This window comes from Saccopteryx leptura, chromosome 7 (genome assembly GCF_036850995.1).
Source record: "Saccopteryx leptura isolate mSacLep1 chromosome 7, mSacLep1_pri_phased_curated, whole genome shotgun sequence".
NCBI lineage: Eukaryota > Metazoa > Chordata > Mammalia > Chiroptera > Emballonuridae > Saccopteryx > Saccopteryx leptura.
In genome coordinates, this window is record NC_089509.1 from 3,985,345 (window position 1) to 4,012,500 (window position 27,156).

At 41.4% G+C, this 27,156-nt stretch overlaps 1 protein-coding gene across 3 annotated transcripts in view; it reads left to right on the forward strand.

Moving 5' to 3' along the window:
• Nucleotides 1-27,156, forward strand: part of CNTNAP5 (contactin associated protein family member 5) — an 855,485-nt gene that overhangs the window by 342,875 nt on the left and 485,454 nt on the right. For all 3 annotated transcript variants that reach the window (XM_066345536.1, XM_066345539.1, XM_066345538.1), the window contains exon 5: nucleotides 20,984-21,187. In XM_066345536.1, coding sequence (XP_066201633.1) covers nucleotides 20,984-21,187 — 204 coding nt within the window. The remainder of the gene's footprint in view (nucleotides 1-20,983; nucleotides 21,188-27,156) is intronic.

A 27,156-nucleotide genomic window follows, 5' to 3' on the forward strand; every position in this document is an offset into this window, starting at 1 on the left:
TGCAGTTTATCTACAGTTCATGTGGCTCCACAGGAGCTTTCCTCCCAAATGAATCCTAAGTCCATAGATTTCTGCCATCCTGAGCAAAAGGTTCTGTCAGGACCACCTGTAGTATTTAAATAGATTCCTACCTAGACTTCCTGCTCCATAACACGGTCACCCCCAATTCTTTTCTCCTGCAATAGCAAAAGTAATCTTTATATATATGAAATAAAAATCACAACACCCCCTGCTTACTTCACTTAAAACTGAAAGTCCTTTCCAGCAAGTACCATGCCTGCCTCTTTACCTTCCTTCTATTTCTCTGTGTCACACAGACTTTCTTGTTATTTCTTTAACATGCTGGGCTTTTTCTACCTCAGGGCCTTTGCACTTTCTGTTCCTTAGGGTACAGAACAATTTAGCTGAGACTTTAAATATGTAGGTTTTTTGGTCTATGTGATTCTCAATTATAATGCCTCCTCTTCAGGGAAGTCTAGTCTTATTGGGCCTCTAAACTCACGTTCCCTGCTTTCTGTGCACTTACTATTAACCCATAGTTATACGATGTGCTTTAATTTCCCTGAGGCTACCCACAAACCATAATACTGCTCATTTTGGCTTTGTTGTTCGCCCTCTTGAGTCCCTGTACCAGAATATATCTGCCATGACAGCACATTGCCTATTAAGTGCCAGCACCCAATAGGCACAAATAGGTACTCAATAAGCATTTGTGGGATGGATGGACATCTATATCAGTTCAGCTTTGTTGTCCCAACATGAATCTCCGGGTTAATCAGGAATTACTTGCTGTTAATAAGTCCCATTCTAAAGAACTATTTTTCTCCTATGGGCTTATAAAATATTTTCTCAAAATTACATTTGAGAATGTTGCAAAAGATTGGTAGAAATAGTATAGCTCTGTAGTCTCTTAAATCTTGAACTTTTACCATTTTGGAAATTGCTGCATACTCATTCACTTAATCACTGAGTCACTTGGTTGACAACATTTATTTAGCACTTAAGGTGTGTCAAGCATCATGTAAAGCTTTAGGGATACAGATAATAAATAAAACCATTTTCTGGACTTTTATAAGCCTGTATTTTTCCTTTAAAGCATTTTTATAATTGCATTTTATTAATTAATTGTGAGACTGCTTTGCCCAAGCTTCAACAAGGTTGTGCCTGTCCGGTGTCCCCATGCTCCGCCCATCACAGAGTTGAGTGGGTACACAGCATATTTTTAATAAGTACTGTTGAATGATTGACATTGCTGCTGTTCAAAGACGGGGTAACAGGCACATGAATAAAAACTTGCAATAGGTATTGCATGTGCCCGATAGTAATCTGCAAAGGAGGCAAATGGGAGAAAGCATCACTTCTGGAATCAGTGTCAGGGACATCACCCCCTTTACCTCCCCTGAGTGTGAGAAGTCCAGTATTCACAGTCACATCAACACAGAGAGGAGCCCAGGTAGCCAGAGTAGGGTCAGCACAGAGGGAAGCAGGGGGAGCTGCAAGGTTTGTTGTGCGGTGTACACAGGAAACAAGTGATGAGAGGGAGTGAAATGTGTGCCTCTCTTTGCACCTGCATTTCTCCTGCTGTCGGAACCTTCCTTCCTGGAGCTTAAAATAGAATTCATCTGGCCTGCGGGAGCACAGGCATTTATAGTGTGAAAGAGTCCTTCGCTTAAGCTCCAGTTCCTTGCAGATGAAATCAACCCTTTTCATTTGAAACAGCATTCTTCTCATGGGAAAACTCAGAGCAGACCAAGCTCTAAGGAACTCACCATCTTTCAGTTGTCTGTTGACATTACAGATTCTGCCCCAAGTGAAACCTTCTGTTTTGCTTTGCTTTGTTTGTCCTTCTTCTTCTTTCTTCAAACCTCATGTAACAATTCTATGCCTGTGGATTATTTTATTTTATTTTCTTGCAAGCCAAGCACATGTCTCTAGAACCCATGTATTCTGTTTCCCGTGGGCATCAGCATGCATACCACTTGCAATGTTAGCCCCCGATCTTCCTTCAGTGCCTCTGAAGCTGCTCTGCTGGTCTCCTTGCTGCCAAGACTTGTTGAAGTAAGCACCAACTCATCCTCTTCCAGGCTCTCACAGCCCTAGTCGGAGTCTCTATTCTCACTAGACTTATACTCCGCTCCCTCTCATCTGTTCCATCCTCTATATTCAACTTGCACCAAGTGCACACACTGTGACATTCACCCCAACTCCGTGTGTTTGTAACTGCTGAGGCTTTTTTTCTGACTTATTTTAATTCTCCTTCATCAGAATGCCTTCTGATGGCTATTCACTGCCCAGGTCAAATATCACCTACCTTTATGTTATCTTACTTTTTTAATTGAATGTATTGATTAATAAAATGATATAGGTTTCAGGTATACAGTTCTAGCATACATCATCTGTATATTGCATTGTGTGTTCACCCCAAACCAAGCCTCCTTTCATGACCCACTTTGAAAGTATTTCTGACTCCTAGACCTTGTCATATGACCCCCTTTTAGGTTTTATGTTTCAATTCTATGCCTTGCCTTGTTAAACTAAAATTAGCTGGTGTTCCTGCCTACTGCTCAGTCAGTTCCGTAGGTGGGGATCTTGCCCTTCCTCTCTGCTCCCAGGACACAGGTCAGTGTCTGAACACCACTGTGCATTCCACCAAGATTTAATGTGTATTTAGTTTTTTGGACTCAGAGGCTAGCCATCCTCACTCTTTTTGGAACTTCGTATTGTATTTTTTTAAATGTACAGCACTGTTACCATTGGGGGGGCTCTTATCTTATATGTATACATACTTTTCGCAGATTATAAAATTATGAGTTTGTTAGAATCTTCCTGGCCCTGGCCGGTTTGCTCAGTGGTAGAGCATTAGCCCAGTATATAGATGTTCCAAGTTCGATTCCCAGTCAGGGCACACAAGAGAGGAGAACATCTGCTTCTTCACCCAGACCATTGCTCCTCCCCCTCTTGCTTCTCTCTCTCTCTCTCTCTCTCTCTCTCTCTCTCTCTCTCTCTCTCTCTCCCCCTCCCTCATCCCTCCTGAAGCCATGGCTCAATTGGAGCAAGTTGATCTCAGGCGCTGATGATGGTTCCAAGGCCCCCACTTCAGTAGCTAAGAAGAGATTGGCTGCTGAGCAATGGAACATCACCCCAGATGGGCAGATCATCCCCCCTAGGGGGCTTGCCAAGTGGATCCTTCACTTTCTTTTATGAATGCTAGGGTGACTGTTCCATTTACTGAACTACCTGCTGTTTTCATGTCACCAGGGTCATCATTTTGCTCTGGTTACTGTGCAGTTCAGAGCAACAGATTCCTGTGTGGGTGTTCAGATACAACCAATTAAACAAGTGGTCTGCTCTTAAAAAGAGGAATCTTTCAGTTAACACTCTTGGCTTCTTTGAGCCTCTGCTTTCTCATCTCCAAATGACGGCAGTGATTATGTTAAAGGCTGCTATTCATTTTCTGATTGTGAGGTATGAAAGAAGCATAGCAAATAATCTGTGCTTAATAAGTGAGAACTAGTACTAATGTAAGTGTGTGTCCATAGAGAAAACCCTTGCAATTGTTCCCACATGTTTTTTTGGAGGAACATCAGCCATATCCTCCATCAGGGAAGGGCTCTCAGGTTCAGATGGTATCTGCTGCTGTCTTTGCTTCCATAGTTACAGGCTTTAAGATCTCAATTTCTTGCCACCTCCAAGTTCTCTCTCTTTATGCCCAAGAGGAGAATCAAGACTAGTCTTTCAATGCATCCTACAAAAAGACAAGGTCTTCTATTATGATTACCACTGCTAAATAATTCCATGAAGCAAATAATTCCATGGTAAACCAAGTAAATAATTTTAACCTTCTTAAAGATAATTATTCTGAACAAGTTATACCCTCTTCCGGCTGCATGTGAAGTTCTTCTTGGCTGTGACACATCTTCCATGTACAGATATCTGGCAGTCAAGTTTGCCAGATTACATTTCCAAAAGAATTATTGACACTTCTTTTCATTACCATTTTTCTCCCGTGTCACCTCTGTCATCTTCTGAGGTGTCTGGTTTTTAAGTTTCACATTTGTGTTTTCTTTCTCTGATGAATCAGTCAGTCTTTGGACAAATATCTTCATGTTGGTGAACCAAGTAAATAAAGGACATAGTCCTGCTATATTGTTGAGTTGGTGATATGAAGATGTTCCTTTAAAGATGTCAATACAAAATTGTGTAAAATCGGCCCTGGACAGTTGCTCCGCAGTAGAGCATCAGCCTGGTGTCTGGGTGTCCCAGCTTAATTTCCCAGTCAGGGCACACAAGGAGAAGCAACCCTCTGCTTCTTCATCCCTTTCTTTCTGCTTCTCTCTCTCTCACTCTCTCTCTCTCTCTCTTTCCCTCTTGCAGCCATGGTTTGATTGTTCAATCATGTCAGCCCTGGGCACTAAGGATGGCTCCATTGAGCCTCTACCTCAAGTGCTAAAAATAGCTCAGCTATAAGCATGGCCCCTGATGGGCAGAGCATCAGCCCCAGACAGAGATTGCTGGTTGGATCCCAGTCAGGACACATGCAGGAGTCTGTCTCTCTATCTTTCCTCCTTTCACTTGGAAAAGAAGAAAAAATACTGTGTAAAATAAATCATCTCTTGAAGACACAACAAAAGAAAAATGGATGAGGATATGAGGAGAGTCATCCTGAGTTATAATTAACAGCAACTCTTTTCTTGAAGAGACAGCTACTATTTTTCTTATTGGTGGTAACTTTCCCATCACTAAAGGGGTGTCACCATTAGCAATGTCACCATCATCATCACTGACAGCTCCTTCCCCCACTGTCATTTTGTGTGCACAATATGGTGTGATACACACTCCAGAACTGAAAATAATCTTTTAAGATAAGGATTATTATTATTTGTCTATACTATAGAAAAGGAAACAGAAATTTACAAAGGTCAAGTGATTTTTAGATAAGTTAAATAATTTGCATCCTGAGAAAATATTTATTCTTAACTGTAAAAATATATATTTTCATTTGCCTCATTGATATCTCTATTTGATTATGTCATAAATAGCTCCAACTTGGACATATATCTATGGAAACTCTTAATCAACTTGTACCCTCCAACCAAACTAAGTATCTTCTCTGGTGGTATTTCTCATTTGGATAAATACTACCAGTTGCCCAAACCTAACATGAAAATCTTTCTTGAGATTTTTTTCTTCCCCTTACTTTGCACAGTGAATCCATTAGCAAGTACTATTACTCTGACTTTCAAAAATTATCAAAGATAGATGTCTATTTCTTTTTATCTTTCACAGTTACCAGCCTGGTTCTGTTACATCCTCTATCACCTGGATGTTTTAACTCTGAAACCACTTATCCTCTTTTCTTCTGGTCCATTTTCTCTGTTGCAGTCAGCAGGGTCATCATTAAATACAGAGTTGAGCCACTTCCTGCTGAAAACCTTTCAATGGCTTCTGTCCACCCTCAGGAATAAAACCAAAGCACTGTACGTGAGGAATGGGCCCTAGGATTTATGCAGTGAGGTGGGAAGAGAGATTAGATAGATGATAATAGATATGGTTATATCTATATCATAGAAAAATTGATAGCTAGATAGATGCACATCTAATAGCAATTTGCATGTTTATTTCATCATGAATTGCCTATTTCATCAGTTTATGAGCTCTATAAGGTCAAAGACCACATCTACTTAGATGCCCAGTTCTCAGCTCATAACAAGGCTTATTATCTGCCTTACCAGGCAGTGGCACAGTGAATAGAGCATTGGCCTGGGACTCAGAGGACCCAGGTTCAAAACCCCATGGTTGCCTGCTTGAGTGCAGGCTCATCTGATTGAGCATGGGTGGCTGGCTTGAGCATAGGATCATAGACATGACCCCATGGTCACTGGCTTGAGACTCAAGATCATTAACTTGAGCCCAAGGTCACAGCTTGAGCAGGGGGTCACTGGCTTTGCTGGAGCACTCTAGTCAAGGCACATATGAGAAAGCAATCAATGAACAACTAAGATGCCACAATTATAGTTGATGCTTCTCATCTCTTTCCCTTCCTGTCTGACCCTGTCTGTCTGTCTCTCTCTCCCTCTCTCTAACAAAAATAAATATATAAAATAAAGAAATAACAAGGCTTATTTTAATTAACAGCAATTACATTTATTGAATAAATAACTTTTCTAAAATGGACATCCAGTAGGTTTCTGAGGCAAGTTCTGTGTTATTTCTATACTCTTGGGCTTCCAACCATGTGTCTGAAAGTATACATGGGGAAATATAAGTAGAGGAAAAGTATTTTTATTTTCCCATATTATTGTTTTATTCACAAGACCAAAGTGACCAGTCTACAGGTGAGCATACACAGAGAGAATACGTCTAGGGACAAAGTTTCACTATTGACTAGTCCCAGGAGCTCCCGGGCTAACACCCTCTACCTCGTTATTCTTCACCTGTGTTCTCAAACAGAACTCTGCATGATGTCGTCTGATATGTATCTTTAACACCTATTCCAAATAAATTGTAATCACTGTGCAAGGGCCCGGCCTAAGTGGTTTTTGTTGTTGTTCTTAGGTGATTGCTATCTGGAGCCAGAATTTAAAACTATTTTCTCAAAGTGCTCTTCTATCTTTGAAAGTCCATTCTAAGTCTGAATTGTCATTTTCCTATCTGTGGTTGCTAATATTAAGAATTTTCAGTGAAATATTAAAACAGTTCTAAAGGCAGTATACAGTAATCTTAAACATGGGATCTCCATGCAAACCACCAAAGAGGCAAACCTATTTTTATCACCTAATAGTTGTATAATCTTTGACAATCTTGAGTCCACTGTAGAAACAGGTTTTTCTTTTAATGAAAAAATGTTATAATAGTGCTTATTACATATATGCAAATTGCTTGAAAGTTCTTAGCATATGATGATAAGCATTCAAAAAGTATTAGTATGATAATCATTATTTTCATCTGATATTTAAGGTGGTCACCAAACTTCTCCATATTCTTTCCTTATTCAGGACCCATTCCTCCTGTACCTCAAAGAAAGTAGATAACTTTGTTACACACAAGATTCCCTTTTTGGTTGGATACCTTCAGGAGGCCATCTGGAGACTTTAGGCTATGTGAACTTCTAGCTTTGAATTCTTTCAATGATGAAAAGCTAATTAATTTTTAAAGCATTGTAAATTCTGGTAAGATTTAATAATCTATCAAGCTTCCCAATCATATAAAATAAAATACAGTCCTCGTGTTACAATGTAGGTTGCCTCCTTTCCAAACAAACAAACAAACAAGAAACAAAACAAATTTTTTTTGCTTTTATTTGCTTAATTATTGTCAAATAATGCCATCCAAAATTTATCAACCTCTGACCTGAAGTCATATCCTGCCCCCCAAAATCTCTCCATCATTCCAGTTTCAGCCCCCTTGGTGGCTTTTCTCATTGTGACCATTTAGCACACCTGGTGGAGGCCACAGCACTGTGGATTTCATTCCTGGCTTGCTGAGGTCCCTATGGCCTCGTCACCGATACCTCTAAAGGTGGAGTTTGCAAACCCAGAGAGAAGAGGGGCAGGATGGCCGCCATCAGAACCAGGGCTTGGAGACCTCATAGTGAGTCATGAGTCCTATCCCAGATAGCACAGCTTTTTACAGCTGGAACAATAGCCAGGATTATCCATTGTGATATCCATTTTATTTATGAGGAAATTGAGGCTCAGAAATGTCTTTAAATTGAGTAATTCAAAGAATAAAAGCTGCCTACTTGGCTTTCTCTTAGCTTATATAAAACTACTTTTTTTTTTTTTTTTTTTGTATTTTTCTGAAGCTGGAAACGGGGAGAGACAGTCAGACAGACTCCCGCATGCGCCCGACCGGGATCCACCCGGCACGCCCACCAGGGGCGATGCTCTGCCCACCAGGGGGCGATGCTCTGCCCCTCTGGGGCGTCACTCTGCCGTGACCAGAGCCACTCTAGCGCCTGGGGCAGAGGCCAAGGATTCATCCCCAGCGCCCGGGCCATCTTTGTTCCAATGGAGCCTTGGCTGCAGGAGGGGAAGAGAGAGACAGAGAGGAAGGGAGGGGGGGTGGAGAAGCAAATGGGCGCTTCTCCTATGTGCCCTGGCCGGGAATCAAACCAGGGTCCCCCGCACGCCAGGAAAACTACTTTTAAAAATCCCTTCTGCCTTGGCAATTTGGCTAAGTGGTAAAGCATCAGCCTGGCGTGTGGAAGTCCCAGGTTCAATTCCTGGTTTAGGCACACAGGAGAAGCACCCATCTGCTTTTCCACCCCTCCCTCTCTCGTTCTTTCTTTATCTCCCTCTCTCTCTTCCCCTCCCACAGCCATGGCTTGATTGTGTTGAGCTCATCGGCCCTGGTTGCTAAGGATGGCTCCATGGAGCCTCCACCGCAGGTGCTAGGTTGCGAACATTGGCCCCAGACAGGGGTTGCAGGTGGATCCCAGTTGGGGCACATGCAAGAGTCTATCTTCCCTCCTCTCAACTGAAAAAGGATAAAAAAATTTACAAAGAAATCTCCTCTATGAAGAGTCCTATATACATATATATATGTGCAATAAAAATACATTAAATAAAAAACACTGTTTGGGTGCTGTAAGATGTGAAAATATTTTCAACCCACCATCAGCATAATTCAGTAGCCCCCTCCTGCTAGGCTTTGGAAATACAGAAATAAATAAGACAGTCCCTACTCCTTAGGAGCTCAAAGATAGCTAGTAGGTGAAAAAAGCAGACATAAATTTTTGTCATGGAGTGGAGGAAACTATAAGAATAACAGAATAGGGGAACGTCCCCAGCCAACGAGTTTTCCTGATGGATTAATGTGTGTGATTCATCTAATGGTCCTGGTTCCCAGGACCCATATGCTAATAGTGGTGACTTTAAAGAAAATCTTAGAAGGGCCTAGCGTGCGGAGGACCCGGGTTCTATTCCCGGCCAGGGCACACAGGAGAAGCGCCCATCTGCTTTTCCACCCCTCCGCCACGCTTTCCTCTCTGTCTCTCTCTTCCCCTCCCGCAGCCAAGGCTCCATTGGAGCAAAGATGGCCCGGGCGCTGGGGATGGCTCTGTGGCCTCTGCCTCAGGCGCTAGAGTGGCTCTGGTCGCAACATGGCGACGCCCAGGATGGGCAGAGCATCGCCCCCTGTGGGCAGAGCGGCGCCCCATGGTGGGCGTGCCGGGTGGATCCCGGTCGGGAGCATGCGGGAGTCTGTCTGACTGTCTCTCCCTGTTTCCAGCTTCAGAAAAATGAAAAAAAAAAAAAAAAAGAAAATCTTAGAAGGGAAAATGACCCGATAGTTAGATTAACCACTTTGTGCTGCTGTGTATTTCCATACACCTCCTACAGTTTTACATTTATTCTCCGTTGAAATGGTCACTGGACTAATTTACTGTTATTTTTCCTACTGGCCTCTAGCACTAAGCTCTGTAGGCTGTGCCCAGGTAGAATCATTAACAAAAAAAATGTTTAATTTCCCCCAAATATAAAACCATGGCAAATCTTTTCTCAGAAAAAAAGTAGTAACTAGTCTTATGGGGAGTGGTGATGGGGAACTGTAGTTCTCTTCTATGTTGACACTGCTATTAGATGTCTGTCACTGTGGCAGCCCCCTTTCAGGAAACGAGTGTTGTGGTTGAAGAGCACTGATGGTCATCTGAACTGGTGCCAGTTCTTGACTGAGTTGTGCTGTTTTCCTAGAAGTTGGCTGCTCAGCTTCAGCCGTTGCCTTGATCATTCTTTCTGTGATGGAGGGGAGATTTCTGAAACATTGTCCCCTGCAAGAAAGCTTCTGTTAGCTTTCTGCACCATAGCAGAGGTCACCAGCCATATCTCACGCTGCACTTTTCACTTGGGGTGACTACCTGCCCTGATTGGCTTTGTGTAGTCCCAGCTCATACCATTGTGCCAGTGTGAGCCCCCAAGAGCTCCCTGCTCAGTGGCACACATCCCTATTTGGGTAATAAATGTCAGGGACCACAATTATGTTTTCCTTTATTACATCCTACTCCACTAACGTAATTCACTTACCATATTAGTGTTATTGTGATGAGTCCCTGAATCGAATGACCTGTGTCTCAATCATTATTGTATCTCATAGCTCATCACAGTGACCAAAAAGCTTACAGAACTTGCCCAATATCTGTCAATGAAGTAAAGAATAAACAAATGAACGAATTTCTGTTACTTTGGAAGTTCCCTACAATGAGTGCATTATTTTGGCATAATCTTTCTCACTAGTGGACAGTCCAGTTGAACTAGAGATTTGAAGTGTGCTCAGAGATGTTGACAACTCTAAAATATCTAAGCAATGTAGACGTGATAAGCAGGTAAGTCTCAATGTAAGAGCTATAATGACTACATGGTAAAGTTAGGATTGGAATTCAGAGTTTTGATTTGTGTGTGTGTGTGTGTGTGTGTGTGTGTGTGTGTGTGTGTAGGAGAGTTTGTGCTATAACTGCCTTTCTGTGTTGTCTCCTTGACATCTCTCTTATTTCCCACCTGTGGCCATATACAGAAATTCTGTAAGAAAAGATATTCTTAAAAGTTTTCGGCCCTGACCAGTTGGCTTAGTGGTAAAGGTTTGGCCCAGCGTGTGGAAGTCCCAGGTTCAATTTCCGGTCAGGGCACACAGGAGAAGCACCCATCTGCATTACCACCCCTGCCCCTCTTACTTCTCTCTGTGTGCCCCCTACTGCAGCCATGGCTTGATTGGCGTGAGTTGGTCCTGGGTGCTGAGGATGGTTCCATGGCTTCTGCCTCAGATGCTAAGAAGAGCAATGCCCCAGATGGGCTCAGGATCACCCCTTAGTGGGCTTGCCGGGTGGATCCCAGTCAGGGTGCCTGCGGGAGTCTGTCGCTCTGCCTCCCCTCTTCTCACTAAATAAAAAAAAAAAAGTTGTCAAAGTTAGCTTTGGAAACTTACATTGTTTTCATAGTTTCATTGTTTCACAGTGAGGTACCATGAGCTTCTGAGAAGGCCTGGGAGTCACAGAATTAGTGCATGATCTGTGTAAACTTGAACTGACTGTGGAAAACCTTTGTGGTTTGTGGATTGCTAGCCAAAGACCTCAAATATTCAGTGAAAATGTATGGTCTGAAAAATCATCATTTTTCTTATATAGTGTATTATGAGAGAAACTTCAACTGTGATTGTGTTAAAAATCATGTTTCCTGTGAACAGCTGAAGAGTCTGAGTGGACTAATTGTCTCAGAGTGAATTGATACTCCCTCCTGTCAACACAGAGCTCCTGCTTTCTGGCCTGTGAGGAGGCAATTCCCAGTAACTGGCTCTCACACAAGAGCCCTTCTCAGCCCCTGAGGGGTTCAAGCTTGGAACCCCCTATTCCAGGGGTCTCAAACTCGCGGCCTGCGGGCCGCATGTGGCCCGCCCACCAATTTTGTGCAGCCCGCAGACTAATCAAACTTCGTGGATTAGTCTGTGGGCCAGTCTGTTTGATTAGTCTGCGGGCTACACAAAATTGGTGGGCGGGCCGCATGCGGCCCGCGGGCCCGAGTTTGAGACCCCTGCCCTATTCAAACCTTTTTCCAGCTGGTTTGTTGAAAAGCTACTAACATCATTCAGATAAGTCAGACGATGCCTCCAAAATTCCTTCTCTGAAAACAGTCTATGACAGCCAGGTCAGCAGTGATGAGCTCAGTGAGATGTCAGCCAGCACTGGATTTCCAGGGCCTCTGGGACAGAGGGGCATGCATGCTTGATTTATCCTGACCAGAAAGAAGAGGTTCATATGCTGTAGGAACTCCCCTTGCCCTGAAGAATTCTTGGGTCCACAACTGGCCTACCTTTCATATTAAAAAAAAAAAAAATCTGCAAATGTATGACCATGTTGGAAAAATAGCTGTTAGGCTTGCTCGATTGTGCTTTGCATGATTAGTGCATGAGCACATGGCAGAGCCATGTGTGTATAGTCTACGTATGGCTATGGGTGCTGGCCCTCAGGGCAGATGGCGGATCACTTGCCCACCATTGCAAGGGGCCATTTTCCTGTTCATCCGTCTGCTGCCGGGAAAAGCGGTTTCCCCTGCCTGTTTGTTCATCTACTGTTGCGAGACTTTATTAAACAGAATGGCCCAACCCTTTCTGGCCCCGCAGTTCCTCTACCATCTGCCCGAATCCAATGTGAACCTGCCTGGCCTTGGCCACCAGTATTACAAACCACCATAATAAACCACACTTTGGATTGAATGGAGTTTACAATAATGAGATCCTAAAAGTCCATTTTAAGGAAGAGGGAAGAACTGCCCAGTCCAGGAAGTAAATCTCCAGCAGCTACCCAGGTTTCGGATGACATTCTTAATGTGTGAATATGCTCTGATTAATGATCAGCAAGCATTAATGCAGGAAGAGGAAAAACTGACAAACCACCAAAAAGATTGTATTAGGGCCTTCACCACCTTGTTGAGAGACAATGACACTGGAACTGGGTAATTCCACTGAGAAGGGACATGAGGAGTAGCCAGGACTGGAGTGCAGGCTGGTCAAAGAAATAGCATCAATAAACTTCCTAAAAACCAGAGAGCTCTTTCTTTCTAAAAACCGAACCTGACCATGTGCTTTTCTTACATCACATGCTTGGATAATCACTGTATTCTTTATTGACCTTAGAGTCACACTGAAACCCATATTATTTTATTTTTAAAGGACCCTCCATCATAAAACCCCTCACTCTGTCGCCAAGCCCTTGACCCCTCTGCCCTGAGATCCTGTACTTCAGCACAGAGGTTCTCAGACATTAGTAAGCATCAGCATCACCTAGAGGATACAATAGCAAACAGATGGTTGGGACCCACATCTTGAGCTTCCTGTTCCATATGTCTGTGGTGAGGTGCCCTGGAGACACAAAGTATGCTAATCCAGAGAGCTCACTTCTAGAACCTTAGCTCCAGCTTGTCTGAATCCTTGTGGATTGAGATCCAACCCTGAACTCTCTCCTCCATTCCCAAAACAGTAGCTTCTTTCTTCTGCTGGCTGGACATGTGATCATGTGATGTTGCTGTCTTCACCTTAGCTCTTTGGAACAGGGAGCTCTGTTCAGTTTATTACTGTCTACCTGTGCTGAGTATGGGCTCTACCATGTTAGGGGTGTTCAGTAAAGGTTCAGACACAAAAAAATGTCTGAGTGAGACCACAAAAATCAGCTCGAAATACAGTTTAAGCTTAGTGGACATAGTAAGTGTCAGGAGGGCATGGCAGACCTACCCGCAAAGAGCCTTTCAAATATGTCTATGGTTCCATGTCACTCTCAGAAGAAGTTGCTTTCCCCAGTGAACTTGGTCCCTGAAGGAGCAAGCACAAAAAAAGCAGAAACCACAGGGAAATTCATATCAGCTCTTAAGAAGAAAAAAAAACCTTCCCGTTCAACATTATCTTCCTTTAAAATTGGCATCTCCATATAGGTACCACACACACACACACACACACACACACTCACCCACATATACAGCTCCTCCCAATGCATGCCTGATCATGAGATGAAGTCAGGGACAGTCTCACAATATATGAGATATAATTTGCACCAACCCATCATATTTTTTTAAATGTGATACACATGGCTTGCTGTCAACTCATTTTCATGTGTATGTTTTTGTGCAACAAGTACATAATCTTTTTGTGCTTTGCCTTCCCCATTTTATAAATATGGGGAAAATGTGGATATTGCAAAAGTGTTAAGATCATTAAATCAGACAAATATGGTTATTAATTCCTTTTTCCCCTCAAAAATAAATTACTCCATTCAGAGTAAGAAACCTTTGTGAGTGGCTTGGAGAGGCTGTATAAGAGAATAAAGAAGGTATATTTAATTTGTTATTTTCTTAGTGTCCTTAAAACTACATTCTGTGCTGATCACAACTCCCCCATCTGCCAATAGGAGCCAATTTCTACTCTTTACCCACCTTGCAATAATCTTTTTCCCTTTGCATTGTTAGAGAGAGTTATCTTTCAAGATTCTTGTAAAATGTGGGTAAAGATGTTGATGTTTATGACAAAAGCCCACACCCCAAGTGAAGTACCAAACCAGAGCATCTGGGAAATTGTTCATTATAATGTATGATATGGAAAACTAGCATATTATAGAATTATGTTTCTTAACAGCATCACTATAAATATATGAGCCTTTATTGTTAATATTTTAAATATGTTTTATCCAAGTGAAGTTGGTAATGCTGACTACTTCACATTGCTCCAGTGCCTGGGAAAAGTATTAAGTATTCAGTTGGGGAAAACTTGAATTTTTAAAAACTGATATCTTTTTTTCACTCCTCATTTTTATATTTGTTAAACAGTTGGTCAGTTTTGTGTGTGACTTAATTACTATTGCAAAGGGCTAGGGTGTATGTCTGAGTTCTCTTGGACCGACAGTTTCTCTCATTAGCTGTCAGCAGTGTTAGGAGGACAGGCTGATTCTGTGTTCTCCAAAGAGGCCTCTCACCTGTACACTAGTGAGCAGATGTGAGCAATGCTGGTGTCATTGCCCAACTGGCTGCTGTGTGCCCCAGGAAAATGATCCCTCCTAGTGTGAATGGGCAAGCAAGTGCTTCCCAAGTGGGGCAGGTGAGGCCTCAGGAAGTCGGGGCAATCAGCAGCAAATCTCTTGGGCTTGGTAGTTCACTGGGTTACTGAATCACTTCACAGGGGGTTCCAGACAGCACGATGTTCTGACTTAATGAAGCGGTGAATGCACATCTGATTCTGGCTACACAGATGCACTGTCCTCCTGGAGAGATAGATGACAAACAGACAGGGAACAACCATGTATCAAATTCCAGCTGGGAGGTGAATTATGAAGGGAGTGGCATGACCCTTAGGAAGAGACTAACTTACTGGAGAACCTGTTAGGAAAAGAGGTAGGAACTGGAGCTGAGCATCAGAGTGTTGGCGTGAAAAGGGCAACAGCACATGGGCAGTGCTCAGCACACCCGGAGCAGGGGCAAGCCTAATGGGGCAGGCAGATCCAGTTCCACTTGTTAATTGTACTTCTTCACCATCTGTGCCATAGTTTCTCTGTTTGTAAAGCAGGAATAATAACAGTATGTTCTTCAGGGTGCTTAAATAGCTTAAATAAGTTGATGCAGTCTCTGGCTGGCTGGCTCAGTAGTAGAGTGTTGGCCCAGCGTGTGGATGTCCTGGGTTCGATTCCCAGTCAGGAAAAGCATTCATTTGCTTCTTCACCCACCCACCCTCTCTTTTCCTCTCTCTTTTCTCCTCCTGCAGAGATGGCTCAATTGGAGCAAGTTGGCCCCGGGCACTGAGGATGGCTCCATGGCCTCTGCCTCAAGTGCTAAGAAGAGCTTAGTTGTTGAGCAATGGAGCAGTGCCCCAGATGGGCAGATCACTCCCTGGTAGGGTTCCAGGCTCGGTTCTGGTTGGGGCTTATGTGGGAGTCTGTCTCTCTGCCTCCAATTCTCTCATTGAATAAAAAATAAAGTTCATGCACACACATATACACACAAACATGACAGAATTACAGGGTCCAAGGTGCACACTGTGTAATGTTACCTGACCCCTCCCTCATACATGCACATTCACAGGACATACAGACCCTGAGTAGAGTGTCCTGGGACGTGAGTCCATGGTGGGGGGGATCAGTCGGGGATGAGGTGAGAAAGGAGTACAGAGCCAGATGCGTACAGGTTTTAAAGATCTGATTTTAATGCAAGGGGAGTTTACTGAAGGCTTCAGCAAGGGTGACGTGTGATGTTATCTACCTTTTATAAAAATGAGAGAGTAGACCCTGGCCAGTTGGCTCAGTGGTAGAGCGTCGGCCTGGTGTGCAGAAGTCCCAGGTTCGATTCCCGGCCAGGGCACATAGGAGAAGCACCCATCTGCTTCTCCACCCCTCCCCCTCTCCTTCCTCTCTGTCTCTCTCTTCCCCTCCCGCAGCCAAGGCTCCATTGGAGCAAAGATGGCCCGGGCGCTGGGGATGGCTCCTTGGCCTCTGCCCCAGGCGCTAGAGTGGCTCTGGTCGCGACAGAGCGACGACCCGGAGGGGCAGAGCGTCGCCCCCTGGTGGGCAGAGCGTCGCCCTCTGGTGGGCGTGCCGGGTGGATCCCGGTCGGGCGCATGCGGGAGTCTGTCTGACTGTCTCTCCCCGTTTCCAGCTTCAGGAAAAAAAAAAAATGAAAGAGTACGTCATAAGGACGCAACAATAGTAGAATTAGAAAGGGTAATTATGAGGTTACTTTAGGAATGAAAGGTAATAAAGAGGGCATGAATGCATGTCTGATCAGTGTGATGTGAAGGATACTAAACCCAAACTGAAGCAGAATATCTTCATATTGTCTTTATATCACGCTTTATATCTTTGCCACTACAGTGATTCCTTTGGATTAATGATGACATGAGACAATAAAAAGTTGGTGAGTAACTAGTCATTTCCAAGTGTGCATTTTATGTAATTCTGACGATAACTTTGTAAGGTTGGTTTCTTTTAGCTCTATTCTACAGATAGCAGCTCAGAGACTTAAAAAAATATATCCTCAAGTCCACCTGTTAATAGACTTCAGCAATATTTTCTTTTGTTCCTGATTTATCAGTTGACTATGTTTCCTTAAGATATCATAACAACATAGAAATGTGCTTTCTTAGAGACAACCTATGTCGCCAGAACCTACGTAATTAACTCTGTCACTGGGTTATCTAGACATACGCAGAAATGGAATTGGATCATAAATGCTGTGATGAATGGGGAGAGAAGAAGTAGTGCACTGAAGTGGATAGTTAAAGAGTCTGGGCACCGCAGACCTGGATTCACAGCACAAGGCATCACTTTTTTTTCCTTTTCCAAGTGAGAACAGGAGACATAGAGAGAAACCCACATGTGCCCCTACCAGGATCTACCCGGCAACCCATGCTGGGTATGGGTAATCAGGGGTCTATGCTCTGCCCATCTGGGACCATGCTTGCAACCGAGCTATTTTTAGGACCTGAGGCAGAGGCTCCATGGAGCCTCCCTCAGCACCTGGGGCCGATGCACTCAAACCAACCAAGCCATAGCTGAAGGAGGGGAAGAGAGAAAGAAAGGGGAAAGGGAGGGGTAGAGAAACAGATGGTTGCTTCTTCTGTGTGCCCTGACCAGGAATTGAACACAAGACATTCACATGTCGGGCCAACACTCTACCACATGAGCCAACCAGCCTGGGCACAAGGTGTGACCTTTCAGCAGTAACAAATCCTTCATCTCTCCCTGGAAGCCCTTGCCCCACTCCTACAGGCAGTGCATAAACTTTGTGTTCCCACAGCACTGCAAGCACCTCTGTTCTATAACATGCCATGTTAGCATTGCTGTGCGTGAATCATACACGTTATGTCCACTCAATTCCCACTGCATCTCCTAAGGACCCCTTTGCAGAACCAGAGTCTGGTACAGTGAGAAAGGGGAAGTGATCAGTGAGAGCACACAGACACAATGTGCACACCATGCACAGGTGAAGAATTTCAGCTGGAGTTTGAGAAGCTAAAACGTGGTGGAACAGGAAACTTGAGGCCACCTTCACGTCTACTGGGCAGTTAACTATTGAATCCAAAAGAGAAATGGAGTCAGTGTGCATGGGAAGGTAGAGTGTTGGCCACAATAATGGACTGGATAGGAATGCAAACCCTCTAGTTATCCCAATCACTATGTACACTCCTACTGTTATTGATTTAACACAAATAACATGCCAGACTTGATGGTATCAATTTATATCTATTTATCACTTTATACATATGAGCACATTAATTCTCACAGCTGTCTTCTCTAAAGGATATAAATTACCCCACTTTATAAGATCAAGTCTTAGGGAGGTAGGGTTGCCCAAGATGACTAACAGGCTAAAGCTAGTGTATTTTAAAGTCCCTGATCTTATAGACACTCATTTTTCCATGACTGATGACAGCTTGCTGCCCATAGTCTCAACCTGGTTGGGGTAGAGTGGGTTCAGAGGACAGATGCAGGAGGCCAAAGCGGTGGTGTGGGGAGGATCTGAAAGCATGGGGTGTTTGTGCAAATCTCTATCTGGAATATTTATTTTTAGGGTCTAGGCAGTCATAAGCAAACTTTTGGTTAGAAACATTTGACTTCTAAAAAATAAATTATAAAATCATGTTTTAAAGCTAATTAAATAAATTATAGTTTCATTTTTATTTTTGTTTCAGAACTTGAGTTTTACAAATAATATTTTTAGGTTCTTGTCAAAAGTATTGTAATGAACATTGTAGATACTCAAGCTGTGAATTTTAATTTCTTGTGTGTATGTGTAACAGAGACAGAGAGAGTGACAGACAGGAACAGACAGACAGGAAGGGAGAGAGATGAGAAGCACCAATTCTTCATTGTGACACCTTAGTTGTTTATTGATTGTTTTCTCATATGTGCCTTGACTGGGGGGCTACAGCAAAGTAAAGTGAGCCCTTGCTCAAGCCAGTGACCTCGGGCTCAAGCCAGCGACCTTGGGCTTCAAGTCAGCAACCATGGGGTCAGGTCTATGATCCCACACTCAAGCCAGAGACCCCGCACTCAGGCCAGTGACCCCGTGCTCAAGCTGGTGAGCCTGCACTCAAGTTGACAACTTCAGAATTTCAAACCTGTGTCCTCTGTATCCCAGTTCAATGCTCTATCCATGCGCCACTGCCTGGTCAGACTTAACTCCTTGGCGAGTTATAAAAATTTGAGTTTTTTTGAGTACTTGATTTTAATTAAGACTAAGCCCACCCTCCTCCAAACCCCATTTACCACCATGTCACCCACATAAGATAGTATATAGTGAACATGTTTCAAGCAATACTTGTCCTTATTTTTTCTATTCTAAAAGTAATAGTCATTCATTATGAAGGTTTTATAATTTAAAAATGTGAAAACAACTTATAATTACATCTCCCAGAGAGAATCCCTAGGAACTTATTTTTAAAGACTGATTTTTAAAGCAGTTTTTTATTTATATTATCATTTCTAGGTTTTGTTTTTTAATGTACCACTGATTGCAAACTGCATAGCCTCACCCATTTATCAGCAGCCTCAACAGAAACACTACATGTATTCAACGGATGGACCTAAGCTGACACATCGTAACTATTTACAAACCATAGCTTGCACGACCACTCACACTTGGTGTAGCACATTCTGTGGGTTTGGACAAATATGATAAAATGTTTCCATAATTATGGCATCATGCAGAATATTTTCACTGCCTTAAAAATTGTTTGTGCTCTTCCTGTTCCCACTCTGTGGCAGCCACTGATCTTTTTACTGTCCTCACAGTTCTACTTCTTTCAGAATGTCATGTTGTTGGAATCATACAGCATAGAGTCTTTGCAGGCTGGCTTCTTTCACCTTGTAACATATTTCATTTTTGTCCAAGTTTCCTTATAGCATGGAGATCCTTTTTTTTTTCAAGGATGAATACTATTTTGTTGTCTGGACATATCACAATTCATTTATTCATCACCTACTGAAGGACATCTCAGTTGCTTCCAAATTTTGGAAATTATGAATAAAGCTGCTTTAAACACTTGTTTGCAGGTTTTTCAGTAGATGTAAGTTTTCAACTCCTTTTGATACATATCAAGGAATGCACTTGCTGGATAGTATAGTAAGAGTATATTTGGTTATGTAAAAAAACTGTCACACTGTCTTCCAAAGCAGCACTGCCACTGTGCCTTTCCTCCCATAGTGAGTGTATGTCTCCTGTTCCACACCCTCACTAACATTTGGTTTGTCAGTGTTCCAGATGTAGCCCATTCTCATAGATGTGTGGTGATATCTTATTATTGTTTTAATTTGCATTTCCATAAAGACATATGATTTGGAACACTTTTTTATATACAAATTTTCCATCTGTTTGTATTCCTTGGTAAGGTAAACATCCCTATTAAGTATCTGGCATACAATTTTTGGTATGTTTATACATATTTACTACATACATGTATTTAAATTATAATTATTTGATCATCTTCTGATTTTTTTTAAGTGAGAATAGGGGAGATACAAAGACTGACTCCGGTATGCTCCCTAACTGGGATCCACCCAGCAATCCCCATCTGGGGCCAACGCTCTGCACATATGGGGACATTGAGCTATCTTTAAGAGGCTCAATGGAGCCATTGTGAGTGCCCCAGACCAACATGCTCAAACCAATTGAACCATGGTTGCAGGAGTGGAAGAGAGAGAGAGAGAGAGAGAGTGAGAGAGAGAGAAAGGGGAGGGGTGGAGAAGCAGATGTTCCTTTCTCTTGTGTGCAATGACCAGGTAATAAATCCAGGGCTTTGACACACTGGGCTAATGCCTTGCCACTGAGCCAACTGGCCAGGTCCATACCTTTAATTTAACAATAATAAATATATTCTTTGTATATAAAGACTAAAATGATAACTGTCACTAGTACAAGGTGGAGGTAGGGATGAGAAGGATGAAGGATGCAATACTTTTGCCCTTGGTTTTCCAATAACAGTTCTTCTTTACTACATATTCTTTCCCATGGAACCCAGAGAAAATCTCAGAATTCTTCTCAACATAGGGTTCTGAGAAGATAGTGCTATTTAGAGTTGAATGATAGACTAATTTTTTTTGTTTCTGACCTTGAGCTTGAGCAGTGTGGATCAAGCAGCTCCACTTATCAAGCAAAACAATGAGGAAGACAAACCATGCGATGACATTGCAACACAGCATCTGCACAGGAGGTCCTGATGTTTGTACTTGTGGTATTCCCATCTTGTCCCCTGGCAAAAACCAACATATCACTAATGAGAGGTTTTGATTCTAGGTTGCTGATCAGTTCACTTTAATTCAGTGTGTGGTTGTTGCTTGTATAGGAATTACGTCCCCAAGTCTAATTAGAATGGATCTGATCTATATACTTCCCCTTAAAACAACAGGTCCTTGCAGATGTCAAAAATATGCCTATAAAATGGATAGCAACTGAACTGGGAAGCAGGACTAGCAATTATGAAGCTCTGCACTGACTCTTCTTTCCTCTTCTCTTTTTGTGTCCAGAATCAGATGTTGCTGACTTTGATGGCAGGAGCTCCCTTCTGTACAGGTTCAATCAAAAGCTGCTGAGCACTCTCAAAGATGTGATTTCAATGAAGTTCAAGAGCATCCAAGGAGATGGGGTTCTATTCCATGGAGAGGGTCAGCGTGGAGACTATGTCACCCTGGAGCTCCAGAAAGGGAGGCTCGCCCTGCACCTCAACTTAGGTAAGGTCAGGCTTCACTCCTGCTCAGGTCAGCCTAGGAAAACTCCTTTTTGTAGCAGATTACAGTTCCTTATTCTCTTATGTTACAGGTGGAGGTCCTTGGAGCACGGTCCAAGTGACATATTTTTCTTTTCTATGTTGTAGGAGAAAAATACTGTATTTTGAAATGATTAAGCCATAGATAGCATTATTTTAAATGAGATCATATTGGCAGGTAAGAAGAGATACATGCTAATTGCTGGAGTTTATTTTGTTTAATTATTTATTTATTTGTCTTCTACCTATCTACCTATTTATGTATCTATGTCTTTTTAAAAGATTAAACAAGTTTAAAAGTACACACACATACACATAGTTATTATAATGAAGCATATTCACAATCCATTGTATTTGGTAATTATGGAAGTTAAGTTCCAGAGGAACACAATGGAGAACATTTTAATTTCTTTAGTGTTTCTTTTAGGGGAGAGAAGGTGTCATGTACATGAGGAAAATCTAACTTTCTGGTCATTTCCGTGTCTTATTGCTTTCTTCAAGCATCCTGGCTCTGCCAGGGTGAGCTCTAGATTCACCAAGTGCCAGCTAATTAAGTGCAGATCACTCTCCTGTCTTCCACAGCGAGGACATGGGCCTCCCACGATGATGGGCATCTGTCGTGGTCTGCCTTCACTTAGACAGGTCTTTATTTCACTGCAGTCAACCTTCTGTCCCAGAGAAAGAGAGAGGGGCTCATCTTCCTTTATGTGCGATCAAAGTTGCATTTGAAGGAACGGTCAGCCAGTTGCAGAAGGCGAGAAACAGAGTTCCAAAAGACACGAAGGGTAAATAAAAAAGGAAATCAGAAAAACAAACAAATAGAGGACAAAGAAGTGATCTTTTTGTATGACCATGACCCCCTGCCTCCTATTGGTATTCATTAGTATTAAGGGAAGAGGTGAATATCTTATACCCGTGAAAGAGATGTATCAATAAGTATTTACTAACAGGGGTAAAGAAGGAATGTCATAGCAGATTGTATTATGTAAGTTCAAGCTGCATTGAAAGTTGGCAGAAAACCCGCAGGTAAACACGTTTTAGCAATTAGCAGGAAAGACATAGAAATGAAGGTTAGTTCAGACTGACCCAAAAACCAAATCATGTACGTCAACATTTTGAGGGATTTCTGTGTATCTTCTTAGCTTCCATGGGAAATATTTGCAGGAGTAGCAGAGAGAACCTCTGGAATCCTAAATTTAACTCATAAAATTGACAACTAATGCATTAAGTTAAATGTACATCAAAGACATCATTAGAAACAAAGCATTACTCAAAAGATAGCAGTAAGAGGATTTGCTACCAACCTAATAGGTTGTATTTTAGCAATTTATCAATGAACTAGCTGAAGAGTAGACATACAAATATATAGCAGAAATCATTGGTTCATTAACTGGCCTTCAATTTCCAGTAAAGAAGTATGGGTGAATGAAGTGCCCCCCCATTACACATAGCTTAGAAAGAATTGTGGTTCATGGGTACAGTTGCTATTACTTGCCACTAGTATAACAGATGTCTTCTCTGATCATGTTGTATCTAACCAACAATGACTGCTATTTAGATTCCCAATTTATATACAACATTTCTCCTCTACAAGTTTCTTTCCTCAGTATAGCATGATGAAAAGGAGCAGGAGTGGTCATGCAACAGATTTCACTGTGATTGCAGTTATGTGCTGGTGATATATTACGGGAGAAGTGCATAACATACAAGTCTTTTTTACCTATTTCTAATCTGGGTTAATAGGACCTATCTTACAGAGCATGGATATAAAACCCCAAATATTATAAATGAATAATTTATGTTAGTAAATAAATATGAGAAGTAGCAATAAAAGAAGTGCTTAATATTACCTATTTATTTAACAAATATTTGACTATCTCATGTCCTGTGCTATGCTAGTCTTTCTGAAAAGAAATCGGTATATTAAGATAAATAAGACTCAGTGCTGCAAAGGTGAGATTTACTTCTCTTTCATGGCTAAGCAGTATTCCACTATATAAATGGGCCACAGCTTTTTTTATCCACTCATCTTCTAATGAGCACTTGGACTTCTTCTGAATCTTGGCTATTGTAAATTACACTGCAATAAACATAGGGGTGCATTAAATTTTATGAATTAGTGTTTACTTTATTTGGTTTGTTCCAAAACTTGAATCACTAGGACATAAGAAAATTACCTTTATAATTTTTTGAGGTGAGTCTACTGTTTTTACAGTGGCTGCACCAATCTGCATTCTCACCAACAGTGCATGATGGTTCCCTTTTCTTCACACTCTCATCAACACTTCTTTATTGACTTACTGATGAGAGCCATTCTGACAGCTTGAGGTGATATCTCACAGCATGGATGGACCTGGAGAGCATTATGCTAAGTGAAATAAGCCAGTCAGAAAAAGACAAGTAGCATAGGATTTCATTCATATGTGACATCTAATCAACAAAATAAACTAATAAGCAAAATAGAAAGAGACACATAGAGACTTACAGCTGTCAGAGGGGAGGGGTTGGGGCCGGGGTATAAAAAAGTGAAAAGATTAAGCCAAAAAATACAGAGACAACAGTTATGGTGATTACAAGAGGGAAAGGGGGATGAGGGGAGGTAGACAAAGGTAAAGAGTGGGTAAATGGTGGTGGAAGGAGACTTGACTTGGCGTGGTGAACACACGATACAATACAGTGATGTTGTACTGTAGAATTGTACACTTGAAAAAAATATGGCCTGACCAGGCGGTGGTGCGGTGGATAGAGCGTCAGACTGGGATGTGGAGGACCCAGGGTTGAGACCCTGAGGTCACCAGCTTGAGCACGGGCCCATCTGGTTTGAGCAAAGCTCACCAGCTTGGACCCAAGGTTACTGGTCACTCGATCTGCTGAAGGCCTGTGGTCAAGGCACATATGACAAGGCAATCAATGAACAACTAAGGTGTCGCCACAAAAAACTGATAATTGATGCTTCTCATCTATCTCCGTTCCTGTCTGTCTGTCCCTATCTATCCCTCTCTCTGACTCTCTCTCTGTTTCTGTTTTAAAAAAAAATTATATATTCTGGACAAAACTCTCTTATCTGATATATGATTTAAAAATATTTTCTACCATTAGTTGGATGTCTTTTCACTTCTTGATGGTATATATCATTTCATGCTCATTTTATTTTTAATTTTGATGAATTTTTTCTATTTTATTCTTTTTTTATTTCTGTTTTTAGTTTTTAGTTTTATATGCAGGAAACTATTACCCTTTACTACTTTAAGGTCACAAAGATTTATTCTTATATTTCTTTCTAGAACTTTTCTATTTTTAGCCTTTTTTATTGATTCATTTTGAGTTGATTTTTGTTTATGGTGTGAGGGGTTAAACTTAATTGTTTTGCTTGTAATATACAATTGACACAGCACCATTTGTTTAGAAAACTAATCTTTACCATCGTTTGGTCTTATCAAAAAATATTCAAACATAAATTTGGATGTATTTCTAGACCTGCACTTATATTATTTATGTATTATATTGATCTTTTTGTCCTTATTCCAATAGCACACTCTTAATTAATATAGTGCTGTAGTAGGTTGTGAATTGAGAAGTATAAGTCCTATACCTTTTAAACTTATAGTCAAATTGTTTTGTCTCTTGTGCGCAGTATAAAGTTTTGTCAAACTTGTTAATATTTTCAAAGGATCTTTTGATTTTATTGATTTTTTCTACCATTTTGCTATTGTTTATTTCACTTATTCATAATCTAATATTTATTATTTTTTCTACTAGATTTTAGTTTAATGCATTGTTTTGTTAGTATATTAATCTAGAAAGTAAGGTTTTCATTGAGTTTTTTAAATATAATTTAGGTTTCCCTCTACTCTGGCTTTAGCTCCATACCATAATTTTTTTGTGCATGGGAAGGAGGTTGTTTTTATTTTCTTCAAAAGTCTCAAAGTTCTTATTTCCCTTTTGATTTATTTTTTGACTCATTGTTTATTTAGGGATGTGTTGCTTAATTTCCACTTATTTATGAGTTTCCCAGTTTAAATGTTGATTTTTAATTTAAATTCAAGATCTTTGGATAACACACTTTGTATAATATCAGTAATTTGAAATTATTGAGACTTGTTCATTTCTTAGAATGTGACCTGTCCTGGGCAATGTCCCTTTTGTACCTGAGTAGATATGTATTCTGTACCTGAGTACATATGTGTTTTGTATCTGAGTAGATATGTGTCCTGTACCTTAGTAGGTTTGTGTTCTGTACCTGAGTAGATATATGTTCTGTACCTGAGTAGGTATGTATTCTGTTTGAGACCCCGGGGTCATCAGTTTGAGCACGGGGTCATCTGGTTTGAGCAAAGCTCACCAGCTTGGACCCAAGGTCGCTGGCTCGAGCAAGGGGTTACTCGGTCTGCTGAAGGCCCACTGTCAAGGCACATATGAGAGAGTGATCAATGAACAACTAAGATGTCGCAATAAAAAACTAATGATTGATGCTTCTCATCTCTCTTCGTTCCTGTCTATCTGTCCCTATCTGTTCCTCTCTCTGACTCTCCCTGTAAAAAAAAAAAGAAAGAAAGAAAACAATATGATTTTGTTAAGCAATTATACCCCAATGAATTCACTATTTTTTTTTTAATTTCTGGGAAGTAAACACACACAGACACATAAAAAACAACAAGAAAAAAATATAAATAGTACCTCCTCCTTGTAGTGATACATGGCAGAAAAAAGAAGTCTTTTTTCCCTCCATATTCTGCCTGTCCTATATTTCTAACCATGGTAGCGGCAAAGTAAAACCCCAACTAGTGAATGACTCAACAGTAAAACTGAGGTCTGCCTGGATTCTTCATTGTTTGGGAATGCCTTCATCTTCTCATGTGCTTATGGATTCCCCCCTTTTCCACCAGTTTCCATGGTTGAGTGTTTCTTGTACTTAACCTGTTTTCGGCAGTCACCCAGAATAGTTGTTTCGTACTACCCTCTCTGCAGAGACACTGCTGTATGTTGGTACTGTAACTCTTCCTATCTCAATGTTAGCCGGCAGATCTCTGGGAGCAGTTATTCAGGGGGAATTGCTTTGAATTGTCCATAATGAAAAATCTGCACTGTAGTTTGCACGAGGGCAAGATGGCACTTTTCTCATCGATGTAGCTCCAGAATCTAAAGGTGCACCTTCCTGAAGTAAGTATCTGAGGCAAACTACATACGTTGGAAAACGGAGTTTTCATTTCAAACATCTTGGCTTGACAGAAATACTCACTGTTTCCACCAGACTTGCTCACCTCCAAGTCTATACTCCTAACTTCCTCATGAGTCATTCTCTTCCCTGCAATGTTCCCTGATATTTACAGGATACCCACAGCATGCTAGAATCTCAGCCAATACTCAGAGAAGTCTTGTTATGTAATCCCGGTCTACTCATGTGGTGTACTAGGCTCAAAAAGGATAAATCACTTGTTTAATTTACACAGCTAGCTACTGAATGGATCTACAATTAATATCTAGTTATAGCTAACTGACTTTTTACTATTATTTTAATATTATTAAGTATGCCAATGATATATCTGATTAGGCGTTAATAACAAAAATTTATAAAGAACTCATACAACTCAACACAAAATAATCAAATGGTTCATTATAAAAATGGGCAGAGGACTTGTATAGACACTTCCCCAAGAGGGCCTGCAGATGGCCAATAGACAGATGAAAAGATGCTCAATGTCATTATTTATCAGAAAGATGAAAATTAATACCACAATCAGAAATCATCTCATATTTGTCAGAATGGCTATCATCAATAACTCCACGACCAAGAAGTGGAGAAAAAGGAACCCTCCTGCACTGCTGGTGGGAATGCAGGTGGATGTATCCACTCGGGAAAACAGGTTGAAGGGTCTTCAAAACCTTGTAAATGGAACCCTCTAATAGCACAGAATTTTCACTTATGGGTATACA